Below are 14,264 nucleotides of genomic sequence, written 5' to 3' on the forward strand. Positions count from 1 at the left end.
CAAATGAATTGCAAACCCATTAGATTGGAATATTGTGAGTGTCACTACTGTATTCGAAAAGGAAGGTGGTCAGAAAGAAGGAAACTACAGGCAAGTTACCTGATGACCTGTCTTGGAGAAAATGTTTGAAGATGGTATTAAAAAGATTATAGCGAAGCACTTGGAAAAGCAAGGCAATCAGAGAATCAAAGATCCCGAGGGATCAGGACAGGGCAGCAGTGGAAACATTCTCTCCACCTGAAAGGCATCAAGAATTATAGGTCATTATTTTTAAAAAATCAAATGCTACTATTTAAACAGAGATAAGGCTTTTTATTTTCCTCCCGCTCTCTCTCTCTTCCCCCTCTCTGTCTCTCTCTCCCCTCTCTCTCTCTCCCCTCTCCCTCCCTCTCTCTCTCTCTCTCTCTCTCTCTCTCCACCTCCCTCCCTCCCTCTCTCCCTCTCTGCCTCCCTCGCTCTCCCTCCTCCTCTCTCCCCCTCCCTCCCCCTCCCTCCTTCCCTCTCCCTCCTCCCTCTCCCTCCCTCTCCCCCTCTCTCCCTCTCCCTCCGTCCCTCTCTCTCCCCCTCCCTCCCTCCTTCTCTCTCTCTCCCTCCGACTCTCTCTCTCTCCCTCCCCCCTCCCCCTCCCCCTCTCTCCCTCTCCCCGCTCTCTCCCTCCCTCCCTCCCCACCTCTCCCTCTCCCTCTCCCCCACTCTCTCTCCCTCCCTTTCCCCCATCTCTCTCTCTCTCTCACACACACACAAACACACACACACACACATTTTTAAAACAGTGTTAGATAAATTATTGTTCAGTAAAAGGCTGAAAGTTCAGCAGGATGAGACAGGAATATAGATTTAAGGTTACAATCAGGTCAGCCATGAATTTATTGAATAATGGGACGGGCTCAACACTCCTCCTAATTCATCTGTCCATTTAAATCACCAAGTAGCCTAGCGGCAGGGCTGAGACAGACCCAAAATAAATTCCATCACAATGTTGCAGCAGTGCATAGCTGTAATGCAGTCCTTGATGTTTCTGCCTCCTTTACACAACTCACTACACTGAAGCTGGTACTGGTTCTCGCACTGGCATGACCTGGAATGAATGAAGGGTAGCAGAAGTTTGCAACAACTCAGGGAGATTGAGCAATGTGATCTTGCAAAAGGAGCACTTCACGCCTTTTGCTTAAGAACTGGGCAAAAATGGATGATGGAATATTAACACCTATATTGGAATCACTTGTACACCCTGTAAAAAGGGAAGAGCAATAGCTGGGATGTTTTATGTCAGAGGGCTTCATATGCATTAAGAAGCTCCTTTTTATATTTTAAGGTCTTGTAAACCTCTTTTTCACCACAAGAAGATTTCTGCCAACTCACACAAGTACTTTGGCTGCCCTGAGAATGTTTAATGAGACTGACTCTTTTGATCCAGTGCGAACTTATTGCACCAGACATTCACTCTGATTTCCTGGAAGTTTTTTCTTAGTTTTCTAAAAGTCAAACCTGAACCTCCAGATGAGATTATGGTCAGCACGTAATGAACAACGCTAAAATTTCTCTTTGAGCCTGTATTCCTGCCTAGGCGTGTCTTTCACCCACTGACAGTTTCGAGGAGATGTTTCAGACTGCAAGGGGTCGTTGGTTGTATGCTGTTAAACTGTGTGTGTATGTGGTCCGCGTACATATGCATCTAATGGATCCCTATGCACAGACTGGATTTAATAGGCATGCCTATTGATTAGCTCCACACAAAATGGGAACCTTCCAAAGCATGCTCACACACAGGTCTCATGTGTCAATGCCAAGAAATAGACAATGCACCAATAAAAACTAACACACACCAAATATTCCAGAAAGCGAGTTCACGTATAAGAGATCCATTGTGGCTCCTTCTGAAAATGCCACAAGACTGCTGACAACTTAAATTGTGGACTCACTTTCTCATGTACAGTCAATAATGTTCTCCCTGTTGTCGCAGCTCAATGAATGAAATATCTCTGCTATGTTTCAGCTGTAACTGAGAAGCCAACATTCAAAACTTTGATTGGAAAACAGTCCATTTCACCTAAGTCTTTCACTTTTAAGTAGTCGTGTTAAAGGTCATTTCACTTGATAAATTATTGTATTACTGTAAGAATCTTTTCCAGGCCATGAAACAGAAAAGTACACTGATACAGCAGTACAATTCCATCCAGTAAGGATAACAATATTGGACAGCAGATGAGGAAGTTAGGGTCAATCAGCAATCCCGCATCGCTGACTGACATCAAGTGAACACTCTGTTTTGATTGGGGATAATGGGAACTGCAGATGCTGGAGAATTCCAAGATAATAAAATGTGAGGCTGGATGAACACAGCAGGCCAAGCAGCATCTCAGGAGCACAAAAGCTGACGTTTCGGGCCCAGACCCGAACACTGGTTGTTTACCTGTAGAGGTCAGATGTAATCAGGGGAAACTCTTTGCCTGGGTTCTTCAGTCATTAGTTCTTGTGCAGTGTTGGTACAAGCCAAACAGCAGACTACTTTAGCCAGAGGAAGTCTGTATCTCAGTGAGAGATGCATGACCAGAAAAAGAAAGACTAAATGGAGGGTCTGCACATGCGCCAAAATCAAACAGAACGAGCAAAGACTGTTTTTGTAAAATACAGAGGACAAATTTGGGTTGCAGCTGTGAAACATCTGTAAGCAACACAAACCTGTAGCAGGAGAATCATTCTGGCTGAACATGACTGAAAAATCCCTGTTACGTCATAATGGCATTTTGATAAAAACTAATAATGGGCATTTTATTTTTATTATTTACCTGCCAGTGAAGGATGATACTCCAGATCAAGCCAAGAGTAAGCTTATGATTTCCATCCACTATGTCACTTCCACCGATATTTACTAAATCCACCTGAGGAGACACAAGGAGGATAAAGGTAACTATGCCTGTACCAGTAACAGCATATTTCTATCCCAGGGCTGGCCCAGATAATCACCCGAGCATAGGCAACCAGCCAGTGGAAACTCTTCAACAAGAAATCCAAGCTGCGAAACAGAGACAGAATGCAGTCTGGAACCTTCTATTCTACCTCCCCCACCAGTGCCACCACCCCCCCACCAACACCCACCAACGCCCTTTTAATGAGTTTCATAGTAGCATGGGAGGGAAAGAAAAATTAAACCAACTTCTTACCTCTGTGGTAGGAAGGCCCAAAGCCTTCGAACCCTATTGACAACTGATGCCCTAAACTGGCCATGTTATGCCCGTTTAAGGGCTTTACCCTTCTGAAGTTAGACAGCTTGGGGTTGGAGAGAGAGAAAAGGAAGTGTTCATAATGCAAGGTGCACATTCAGCAATCCCGTACAGGGTTATCTGTATCCTACGAGAAAGAGATTCTCTTGTTCAAAAAGATGCTCACGTGCCTGTTCCAGAATCAAGAAACTTGGGGGTTGGGTATGGAGAGCAACCCCGTGTCATTACTGTCAAACCCAAGTCCCCTGTAAGCCCTCGCCTGTGGCCTGTCACCCAGCATCGATACAAGTGGGTACCATGCCAGGAGTAGCTTTAGCTGCCTACCCACTGGCTCAGACATTCATCAGGGATGAAGGTCTCTAACTGACTGGCATTCCATCCCCACTGAGCTTGGTACCAGGACAAGGCCCACCAATGGCCTTTTCAATGCTTGAACAGCAAGTGGTATGGCCCACCTCCCTGGTGAGCTTTTCTCACTGACTAACCTGGCCAAGACCCTCATCACCTTCTTGAGATTCTCACAGACACTATACTCAGATAAAAACAATGATCTGAATCAGCAAATTACTTGGAGTTTATGGTAATCCAGGTGAAGTGAGTGATTGCTGCCTTAGTTTAGAATGCACATTTTTTTCCCAGAGCCTTTCCTATCACCCTTCATGTCCCCTCTGATGCATCGTGTTGATGAACCCCAGATCTTGATCCTGGATCCCATTTCTACTGAATTGTTGATCATCCATCTTCCCCTCAAATTTCCCAAATTAGTCCATGCTATTATAAGTTTATCTATTGCAGTTCTAAATTTGTGCAACATTATTGAAAAGGCACTGCTATGAAGATCAGAGATAACAAGATGTAAAGCTGGATGAACACAGAATGCCAAGCAACCTCAGAAGAGCAGGAGAGCTGCTGTTTCGGGTCTGGTCCCATCTTCAGAAATGGGGGAGGGGAAGGGGATTCTGAAATAATTAGGGAGAGAGGGGGAGGCAGATGGAAGAAGAATAAAGGAGAAGATAGATGGAGACGAGATAGACAGGTCAAAGAGGCGGGGATGGAGCCAGTAAAATTGAGTGTAGGTAGGGAGTTAGGGAGGGGATAGGTCAAGGAGGTGGGTTGAGGCTAGTAGGTAGGAGATGGGGGTGGGGTTTGAGGTGGGAGGAGGGGATAGGTGGGAGGAAGAACGAGCAGGTTAAGGAGGTGGGGATGAGCTGGGCTGGTTTTGGGAGATGGTCAGGGAGGGGAGATTTTGAAGCTTGTGAAGTCCACATTGATACCATTGGGCTGCAGGATTGCACTATCTCTGCTATGAAGATCAAGTATTTTTCTGTATTTTTGCTTGTGGATTGCAGTGTGAGGGAGAAAACTGCTTCAAAACCAAGGGCTGCAGAGGAAGTTCTGATGAAGAATCACGAGATTTGAAACAGTTACTCTGCTTTCATTCTGTAGATGCTGCCTGACCTGCTGAGTTTCTGTACGAATTTCATTTTGTTACAATTGAAAATTACAGGCAAGTTAGCCTGAACTCAGTAGTTCATATGATTTGAGAGTTCATTATTAAGGATGAGATTTGCAGAATTCCTGGATGAGTTTGGTAAAATAAAGTTGAGTCAAGGGAAGGTCACGCTTGACAAATCTGCTGAAATTCTTGAGGAGGTAACAAACAAGTTAGACAAAGGAAGGCCAGCAGATGTGATCTATTTGGATTTCCAGAAGACCTTTGACAAGGGGCCACACCAGACACACTGAATAAGAGCCCACGGTGTTAACAGCAAGATACTGGCATGGATAGAGGATTGACTGAATGGTAGAAGGCAAAGAGTAAGGATCAAGGGGTCTGTTTCAGAATGGCAGCCGGTGAGCAGTGGAGTTCTACAGGGGTCAGTGTTGGGACCACAATTATTCGCAATGTACATTAACAAACTTGATGAAGGAGCTGTGGGCATTTTTGCTCAATTTGAAGATAACATTAAGATAGGTGGAGAGGTAGTGTTGAGAAAGTGGGGAGGCTGCAGAAGAACCCAGACAGGCTAGGAGTGTGGGGAGAGAAGTTGCAGATGCAAGTGTGAAGATATGCTTTTTGGTAAGAATAAAAGCAATGTAGACTATGTCCTAAATGGGGAAAGGCTTGAGAAATCTGAAGCACAAAAAGAGGCTAATGAGTCCTAGTTCAGAATTCTCTTAAGAACAAAGAGCAAAGAAAATTACAGCACCGGAACACGCCCTTAGGCCCTCCAAGCCTGCACCGATCCAGATCCTCTGTCTAAACCTGTCGCCTATTTTCCAAGTATATCTATCTCTCTGCTCCCTGCCCATTCATGTATCTGTCTAGATACATTTTAAATGACGCTATCGTGCCCGTCTCTATCACCTCCACTGGCAAAACGTTCCAGGAACCCACCACCCTCTGCGTAAAGAACTTTCCACGCATATCTCCCTTAAACTTTTCCCCTCTCACCCTGAAATGGTGACCCCTAGTAATTGAGTCCCCTACTCTGAGAAAAAGCTTCTTGCTATCCACCCTGTCAATACCCCTCATGATTTTGTAGACCGCACTCAGGTCCCCCCACCTCAACCTCCGTCTTTTTTATGTAAATGATCCTAATCTACTCAACCTCTCTTCATAGCTAGCACCCTCCATACCAGGCAACTTCCTGGTGAACCTCCTCAGCACCCTCTCCAAAGCATCCACATCCTTTTGGTAATGTGGCGACCAGAACTGTACACAGTACTCTAAATGTGGTCGAACAAAGTCCTATACAACTGTAATGTGACCTGCCAACTCAACATCCCGTCCAATGAATGAAAGCATGCCGTATGCCTTCTTGACCACTCTATTGACCTGCGTTGCCACCTTCAGGGTACAATGGACCTGAACACCCAGATCTCTCTGTGCAACAATTTTCCCCAGGGCTTTTCCACTTACTGTACAGTTCGTTCTTGAATTTGATCTTCCAAAAATAATCACCTTGCATTTGCCTGGATTGAACTCCAACTGCCATTTCTCCACCCAACTCTCCAATCTATCTATATTCTGCTGCAAGGTTAACATGCAGGCTCAATTGGCAGTAAGAAAGACAAATGCAATGTTAGCATAGCATTCTTTGCAACTGGACAAGAATACGAGAGCAGAAATGTACTGCTAGGGCTGTTTCAGACTCTGGTCAGACCACATCTGGTATACTGTGAGCTGTTTTGGGCCCTGTATCTGAGGAAGGAAGAACAACGGGGATGGAGTGGGGGAGGTGGTCAGGGGTTAGTTCAACAGGAAGTTTATGAGAGTGGCTCCAGGATGAAGAGTTTGTCAAATGAAGAGCGATTGAGGACTCCGAATCTGTAGTCAATGGACGGGAGAAGGATTGAGGGGGGTGGGGGTGAGGAGAGAGGTGTAATTGCAACTTACAGAATAGAGCAGATGTGAAGATGATGACTCCAGTAGAAGGAAAGGTGAGGACCCAAGGGCACACCCTCAGAGTGAAAGGATGGCCCTTCAGAACTGAGATGAGGAGGAATTTCTTCAGCCAGAGGATGGTGAATCTGTGGAACTCATTGAGACTATGACAGCTAAGTTACTGAGTATATTTAAGACAGAGATGGATAGGTTCCTGATTAGACAGGGTATCAAAGCAGAATACAGGAGAATGGAGTTGAAAACAATATTAGCCATGTTTGAATGGCAGAGCAGATCCCATTGGCCAAATATCCAAATTCTACTCCTTTGTCTGATTTATTGGCATCAACGACATACGTAGCAAAAGGGACGAGGTCTTAAAAGTAGAATCTAAGGAGCTGGCAAGTAGATTAAAGAACAAGACCCAAAAGGTAGTCATATTTGGATTACCTCCAGTGCCAAGTGCTACCGTGTACGGAATAGAAGGGTACAGCAGGAAACACAAGACTGGAGAGATGGTACAACAGCTGTACTTTATACTTCTGTGACAATGGAGCCACCTTTTGGAGTGGTGTGGCCTTTACGAAGCATATAGGTTTTACCTGAACTCAAATGGGATGAACATCCTTGCTGGGAGATTTGCTCATGGTGAGGAGGAGAGTTTAAACTAACTTCACAGTTGGGCAATATGATCAAGAGCCAATGCTCAGCTGAAGAAGATGAAAGGCCAAAATTAGAATTGACAGCATGTGAGTTAGGAAGGCATGGGCATGATAGGCCAGTTAAGGAATTGGAGAATTCGATAAGGTTGTATGGGATTTATTCTAATGCAAGGTGCCTGACAAACCAAACTGAAGCCAAAATTAAAACATGTGGATATGATGTAATTGCTGTCACCGAGGCATGGCTAAGAGACGGGCAGGACCAGAAGCTCAATATTCTGGGATACAGGGCTGTCAGGTGAAACAAGGAAGGGAATAAGAGGTGGTAATGGAATTTTGATCAGGAAATCAATTACAACAGTGAGAAGAGATGACATCTTAGAAGGCTCCTCAAATGATGCCAAAATGGGTCAAACTTAAAAGAAAAAGGAAGAATCACATTGCTAGGAGTGTACTAAAGGCTCCTAACAGTTCAAGAGGAATAGAAGAGGAGATATATGGGCAAATGGGTGATGGTGAAGGAGATAGTAACAACTGCAGATGCTGGAGAATTTCTGAAGAAGGGCCCGACAAGAAACGTTAACTTTCCTGCTCCTCTTATGCTGCCTATGCTGTGTTCATCCAGCTCCACACTGTATTATCTCTGGGTGATGATTAGGGGATGTTTTTCCCATATGGAAGTCCCACAGAACTCAGTGTTGGAGCCCTAGCTGTTCTTGGTTCCAACATATGCTTTGGACTTGACTTTCAGAGGATTATCAGTAAGTTCACAAATGATACAAAAATTGGAGAGGTGGTAAGGCGTGAGGAGTGTAGCCTTAGATAACAAGAGGATATGGACCGGCTGGTCAGCTGGGCAGAATAGTGGCAAACGCAATTAAATCTGAATAAATGAGCTGATGTATTTGGACAGAACAAATAAACCAAAGGATTTATGATGAACAGTAATTCAGTGAAGCACTGAGGATCAGAGAGAGCTTGGTGTGCATGTATATCAATCTCTTAAAGTACCAGGACAAATGAATAAAGTGGTTAAGGCAGCATGCAGTACACTTGACTTTATTGGCTGAGGCACAGAGTTTAAGAGCTGGGAGTTTATGCTGGAATTGTATAAAGCATTGGTTAGGCCACAGCTAGTGCATTGTGTGCAATTCTTGAATCCACTTTATAGGAGCAATGTGGTAGCACTGGAGACAGTGGAACGGAGATTTACCAGAATGTTGTCTGGGCTGGAGAGTTTTAGTTATGAAGACAGCATGGTCAGACCAGGGTTGCTTTCCTTGGAAGAGAGCAGATTGAAAAGGGGCATGATTCAGATGCGTGAAATGACAAGGGGTAGAGAGAGAGTAGACAGGAAGAAACTACTTTCCATTTTGGAGGGATAAATGATCAGGGGCATAGTTTTAAGACAAAGGGCAGAAAGTTTAGAGAAGTGCGAGGAAATTTCTTTTTATCCAGAGGGAGGCAGCAAACTGGAACTCACTGGCTATAAGGGTGATAGAGGAAGAGACTCTCATAACGCTCGAGAGGTATTTAAATGTTCATTTGCGATGTGAAGGTACACAAGGTTATGTGCCAAGTGCTCAAAAATAGGATTAGAATAGTTTTAATATAGAATCCCTGCAGTCTGGAAGCAGGCCATTTGGCCCATCGAGTCCACACCAACCCTCCAAAGGGCATCCCACCCAGACCCATCCTGTAACCCTGGACCTCCAATGATAACCCTGCATCTCTATGATACACTGGCATCCAGTCAAGAAATATCTTGGCTTTTAATATCATCATCATCCTCACTTCCAAAACCCTCAATAGCCGTGAACCCCCACCTCTTCCCCATGCTAATCTCTAAATTTGTGCACCTCCAAGGTATCTGCTCTCATCAATTTTTGACAACATAAACATCTGAAATTTTACATTCTTCACTATTGGTGCCACCAGCTAATTCTGTTTCCAATGTTATCTAATTCCCGACCTCACTTTCCTCTTCGCTTCTTAAAATCTCTTTAACCAAAAATTTTGTCATCTATTCTAATAACTGCTTTGGCAGCCCATTGCCTTAGGTTGTTTTACCGGACTCTTGCGAACACCTTGCAGTTTTTCATGACACAAAAGTTGTTAAATAAACACAAACTGTCACCGTCGTGCATTCTTTGACATAGTTGTGTCAAGAGTTGTGTGCCATTTAAAATTGACTGAGTGGAGGTTTAATTTCTCATTTATGGTTATGGATGGAATTCGTGAAAGACACGTTTGTAAATGTTACACATAGTGAGATTAAAACATCAGCATTAGTATGCTATGAAATGGTGAGGCACAGAGTGTTCGTGGGCTAACAGCATAATATCAGTGGGAAGTTAGCAGGTGAAACCAATGAACATCCAAGGGTATCAGTGAGGCTATTTTCTGAGTCACCCTCAGGCTACATTTGGTCAGTTACATGGTAAATTGCCTTCTGTTGCAAGCTCTCAATGCAGTGCAGAAGGAAAATTAGTTGTTCAAAATGTCACAACCAGCAAACCTCAGAACCAGCCCAATGGAACTCCATCTTCATCTATTGCTTCTTTCCCTATTTCTCATAGCTCATAGAAGCTACCAAGATACCTTCAGTGTACCAGCTCCAGCTTCACTTACTTAAAACCATCAACTTATTCTAAACGGTCACAGTTTCTATTTCATCATGCCCACTATGGTAAGCAAGCTTAAACATTATGCATGCTGAAAGTTTTTGAATAAGGCAGTATTCACCTGGTTCCATTATTCTTAGAAAAGGTAACGGGAGGCCTGCAACCTATGAGATGATCTAAAAACACACCAATGTGGGAAAAGACCCAATCTCCTCCCCGTCTTGATATGGAAAGAAAGACAATAAATAGCATCACTGGTGGCAATTTTGTTGCAAAAGCAGAGATTTATGAGCATCTTTCTCAACTACCCCTTCTTTCAGCCTGGCACTAGCTCACCTTCCTGATATAACAATCTTCTGCATCTTTCAGAGAGCCATCAATCACTTTGGTCACTCATGTTCAGAAGAGCAATAACAAAAGTCTTAATAAGTGTGGACCATCAACCACGCATACAATACCAAGGCTCAACATAGAAGTTAATCATCCTGTATGAGTCTGGGGGTTGGGGGAATTGGATAGGACAGGGGGAATGGAGGGAGTGAACCATCAACATATGATTAGGAACTTGTGCTAATGGAATGCCAAAGGAAGAAGTAAACTAAAGTGTCATCTCACTTCCGAGCAATGCTAAAAATTCAGACTTCAGGTTGTTGTTATTTTTCTTTGAAATGTATATTTCTGCAAAGTAATTGATGTAGGCACTGGACTGCCTGCCAAGAAGCTTTCAAAATATGTTGCACAATATTGCAGAATAGATGAGCTGCGTTAATTTTTATGGGGTTCTCGTGCATGACATTCCACATTCAACCATGGACTGTCTGCTCAACATAATGATCGATCATGCTGGGATCTCATTTCCAAGCAGCTAGCTTGTGCAAGTGCAAACAGCACAGAAAAGAAAACTCACTGAAGAATTATACAGTCATGGCAGCTAGGAGGACACAATGCACAAACATGCGTTTCTGTTGCTGTGGTCAGATATATAAGTCCTGTGGAAACGCAGTAATCTCCACACAGGAAGGAGCAAGATCATGATGGTATTCAAAAGCAAAGACAAAAATTTTAAAATCAAGGCACTGCTTGATTGAGAGCCAGCATACATCAGTCAGTCCAAGATTGATAGATAAACAGGATTAAGAATGCCAGCAGCAAAATTTTACAGTGACGTGTACTGTGAGCAGAATGTCGGAGGGCAGCCAGGAGTGCACTGGAGTAGTCAAGCATTGAGGTGGGTTAAAGGTATCAGCAGCAGATGGATTGAGACAGGTGCAAGTCAGGCAGTGTGACAAAGTGGAAATAGTTGGTCTTAGTCACAGTGCAGATAGGTGCTTGGAAGCTCACCTTGGAAGTCAAATGCGATATCAATGTTTGATCTAGCTTGGAGACAATTGTCAAAGAGACAAAAAGACTAGGTAGCCATGACAATGACTCTCAGAGGCAGTGTGGTAGTATTTGATCTTGTTGATAAATAAGATTTACTGGGAAGCTGCAATGACTTTACAGTCAGACAAATAATTTGGGAGGAGCATCATGTGGAACACAGTGGCATTGCACCAGATGGTTTGTCCCTGTGCTGAAAATTCCATATAACTTGGTCATTATCTCCACATGGCAATAATGTCTCAACATAAATATTCTCCCAGTCGAAAGTAGTAGATATATTCATAGTCCAAAGTCTACGTCAATGAGTAAAATAACCAATATTGACTGTAATAGAATATCTATAAGCTAGCACAATAACAATACCAAACTCTCTACATAATTTTAATGGAAGTAACTGATAGCCCGTCAATTGTTTGAATTAGTCAAACAAACTGTTACTGCCCACTGTAAAACGAATGATGACATCCAACTCTAATTTTCATATATTCATAAAGTTCTCACTCTTTTAGATGGGAGCTCCAACCACAAGGAATATTTAGCTCAGCCAGGTTAAGCTAAGTTCAGGGTAAAAGGTAATTTCAATTTTCACCCAATATCATTTTATTTCATCTAAGTACAGCAGTGAAGAGATGAAAATCACCTCCATGGTTTCAGTGCTTCAGTGCCACAGTTCTCAATGTTAGTCTACCAGTTATAAACAGCATTGAGCAAGACCAGAGATTCTCCGGGGGCAAGAGGAGAAAATCACCATTAAATTCCAATCTTAAACTGACTTCATGCTTCTTCAACAGGAAAGTTAGAGAACAGCATTGACACTGGAATCAATTCTCTCAATCAGAGCTGGTGCTGAGATTACAGTTGTGCAAAAATGTGAAGTAAATGGGGAAAGTTGTGTCACTTTATCATAAATATTGGAAACGATGTCTAAATTTCCTTTTGAGACAAATTGCCATGTATAAGTTCTGTACTTAGAAACAGAAAACTTGGTTATTTGAACTGGTAGTCCAGCAAACAATGCTCTATCACAATTGTAAAACTTGGTGATTATAGTCCGATCATCATACAAATGCCATCAGTTTATTTAAAAATCACACAGTTACTTACATTGTTCTTCTGCAAAATTTGTAGAGCTCGGTTGACATTGTTCAAAGAGTGAACTCTTGTGCATCCCTTTTCTTTTGCCTAAAACAATAAATACATGACAGGAAAAATAAATAGTTGTCAAAGAAAAATCTCAATTCTTTTTCTTCTTCCATCAGCTGGACAGAGGTCTGCAGCTGAACAGCATCTAACTTCTCACCGCACTTCTCTACAGCTTTAAAAAAAAATAAAATGGCATTCGAGTGAAGGACTCATCTGGTAATAAAGACTCAGCAAATTGATCAACACAAGTCTCTAAGCACGAGTGACTTGAGAACAAACTGAGTGATTTAAGTGGCCTTCAGCACAAAGTGCTGCAAGCTAAAGAGAAAGCAAGCAGGACGTCTCCGAAAGCTCCCAACAAATTACGACTTCTTGTCATTCACAACTTGACATGAAAAGATAAATGCCTGGCATCCACATGAAGGTTGATGTTGGTTTACATTTTCCAAAATTCCAGCAGAGATTGTGCGCCGGAATAATTAGAAATTGTATTGGTTGTGTAAGACAGAAGCAATTGAGAAATTTGAGTAACTCAAAAATGATTTTATACTTTACAGTCTACTATTTTTGAGCAAATCTCATTTGCAAGTTGACACTTGTGCTTGCAATAGTCTGCAAATTATGAATGCTCGAGCTATTTTCTGATGATTTGCACATATGGCATATTAACAGCTCACAATCAGGACATAGGTGCAAGTTTGAAACCAGTCTAGCTCACTTGTCTCAAGCTTAATACATTTGATTATACATCGCTTACCCAGTCAATATAAAAAATGCCACATGAAAAAATGTACTCTTTGCAACATGCACAGAGATGATGTGGAGATTCTGGTGTTGGACTGGGGTGGACAAAGTAAAAAAAAAAAATCACATGGCACCAGGTTACTTTCCAACAGGTTTATTTGAAAACACAAGTTTTCGGAGCCTGTGTCCTTCTTCAGATGTTAGTGAGTGAGCTGGTATCGGACACAGAACTTATAAGCAGAAGATCAAAAGGTTCATACCACTTACCAGGATGTACTGAACAAGCCTAAGATGCTGCTAAATCTTTAATCAGTTAGAAGGTTTTAATTAATTAATATGTATACATAAATCCACAAATTCCTTTAAAGTCACGGTCCTGAGAGAAAGAAATGTTTTGTCAGTGTAACAAAGAGGTGACTTCTTAAGTCAGACAATGCATGATAGGTGTGAGACCTTGCACAGAGATGGAAAGGGAAAGAGAAGCAAGGTTGAGGACATTCTCTCGGACACCTGAATTATACCTTTCCTGACATGAAGTGAAATTAAATGAGTCATTTTTGTGGCTATTGTGAGCTAAAATAAGCAGAAGGGATCCTTTACAATAATGATACATGGTATTTATTCCTTGAAAGGTTGGTAATCCATCTTAAGAAAAAGTCAAACTTTGCTGGTTAATTCTTTATGAAATAATTTTTCACAAAATTCAACAACGGTCTAATTCTGACACATGACAGGCCTGGTAAACATAATCTGCAGCAGCCTTCTGCAAAACAATGAGCACGCATCATTTTGAACAGCCAAATGATTTTCAGAACGCTAAATTAAAAAACAAATCTGCTGGAGCTCTCCTTAACCTCATAAGATGGATTGCTTCATCATAACAAAGTTGTAACAGGGAGCAAGACAGAAAACAAAATACAAAACGACAGGGCAACAAATATAAAAATTACAAGCAATCCTTTTATCCATTTTCTGTTCATCACTTCTCCTTCCTTCACCGTCTGTCCACCATAAATAGTTTGCTGTCAGCAGCTGGTGCATTACCAGTGTCTTAAGGAAAACAGTTTATTTGAGAAACACAGGCAGACTTTCACAA

General features: G+C 42.4%; 1 protein-coding gene across 11 annotated transcripts in view; it reads right to left on the minus strand.

Annotated features, from left to right (window-relative positions):
- Window positions 1–14,264, minus strand: part of dmd (dystrophin) — a 1,835,475-nt gene that overhangs the window by 1,344,963 nt on the left and 476,248 nt on the right. For all 11 annotated transcript variants that reach the window (XM_059650343.1, XM_048540566.2, XM_048540567.2 and 8 more), the window contains 2 exons: window positions 12,386–12,463; window positions 2,790–2,882 (listed from right to left, as the gene is read on the minus strand). Coding sequence is in view for 3 of the 11 variants with exons in the window: in XM_048540566.2 (XP_048396523.1) it covers window positions 2,790–2,882; window positions 12,386–12,463 (171 nt within the window). In the remaining 8 variants the exon portion in view is untranslated. The remainder of the gene's footprint in view (window positions 1–2,789; window positions 2,883–12,385; window positions 12,464–14,264) is intronic.

Source organism: Stegostoma tigrinum, chromosome 12 (assembly GCF_030684315.1).
Source record: "Stegostoma tigrinum isolate sSteTig4 chromosome 12, sSteTig4.hap1, whole genome shotgun sequence".
NCBI classification, from domain to species: domain Eukaryota; kingdom Metazoa; phylum Chordata; class Chondrichthyes; order Orectolobiformes; family Stegostomatidae; genus Stegostoma; species Stegostoma tigrinum.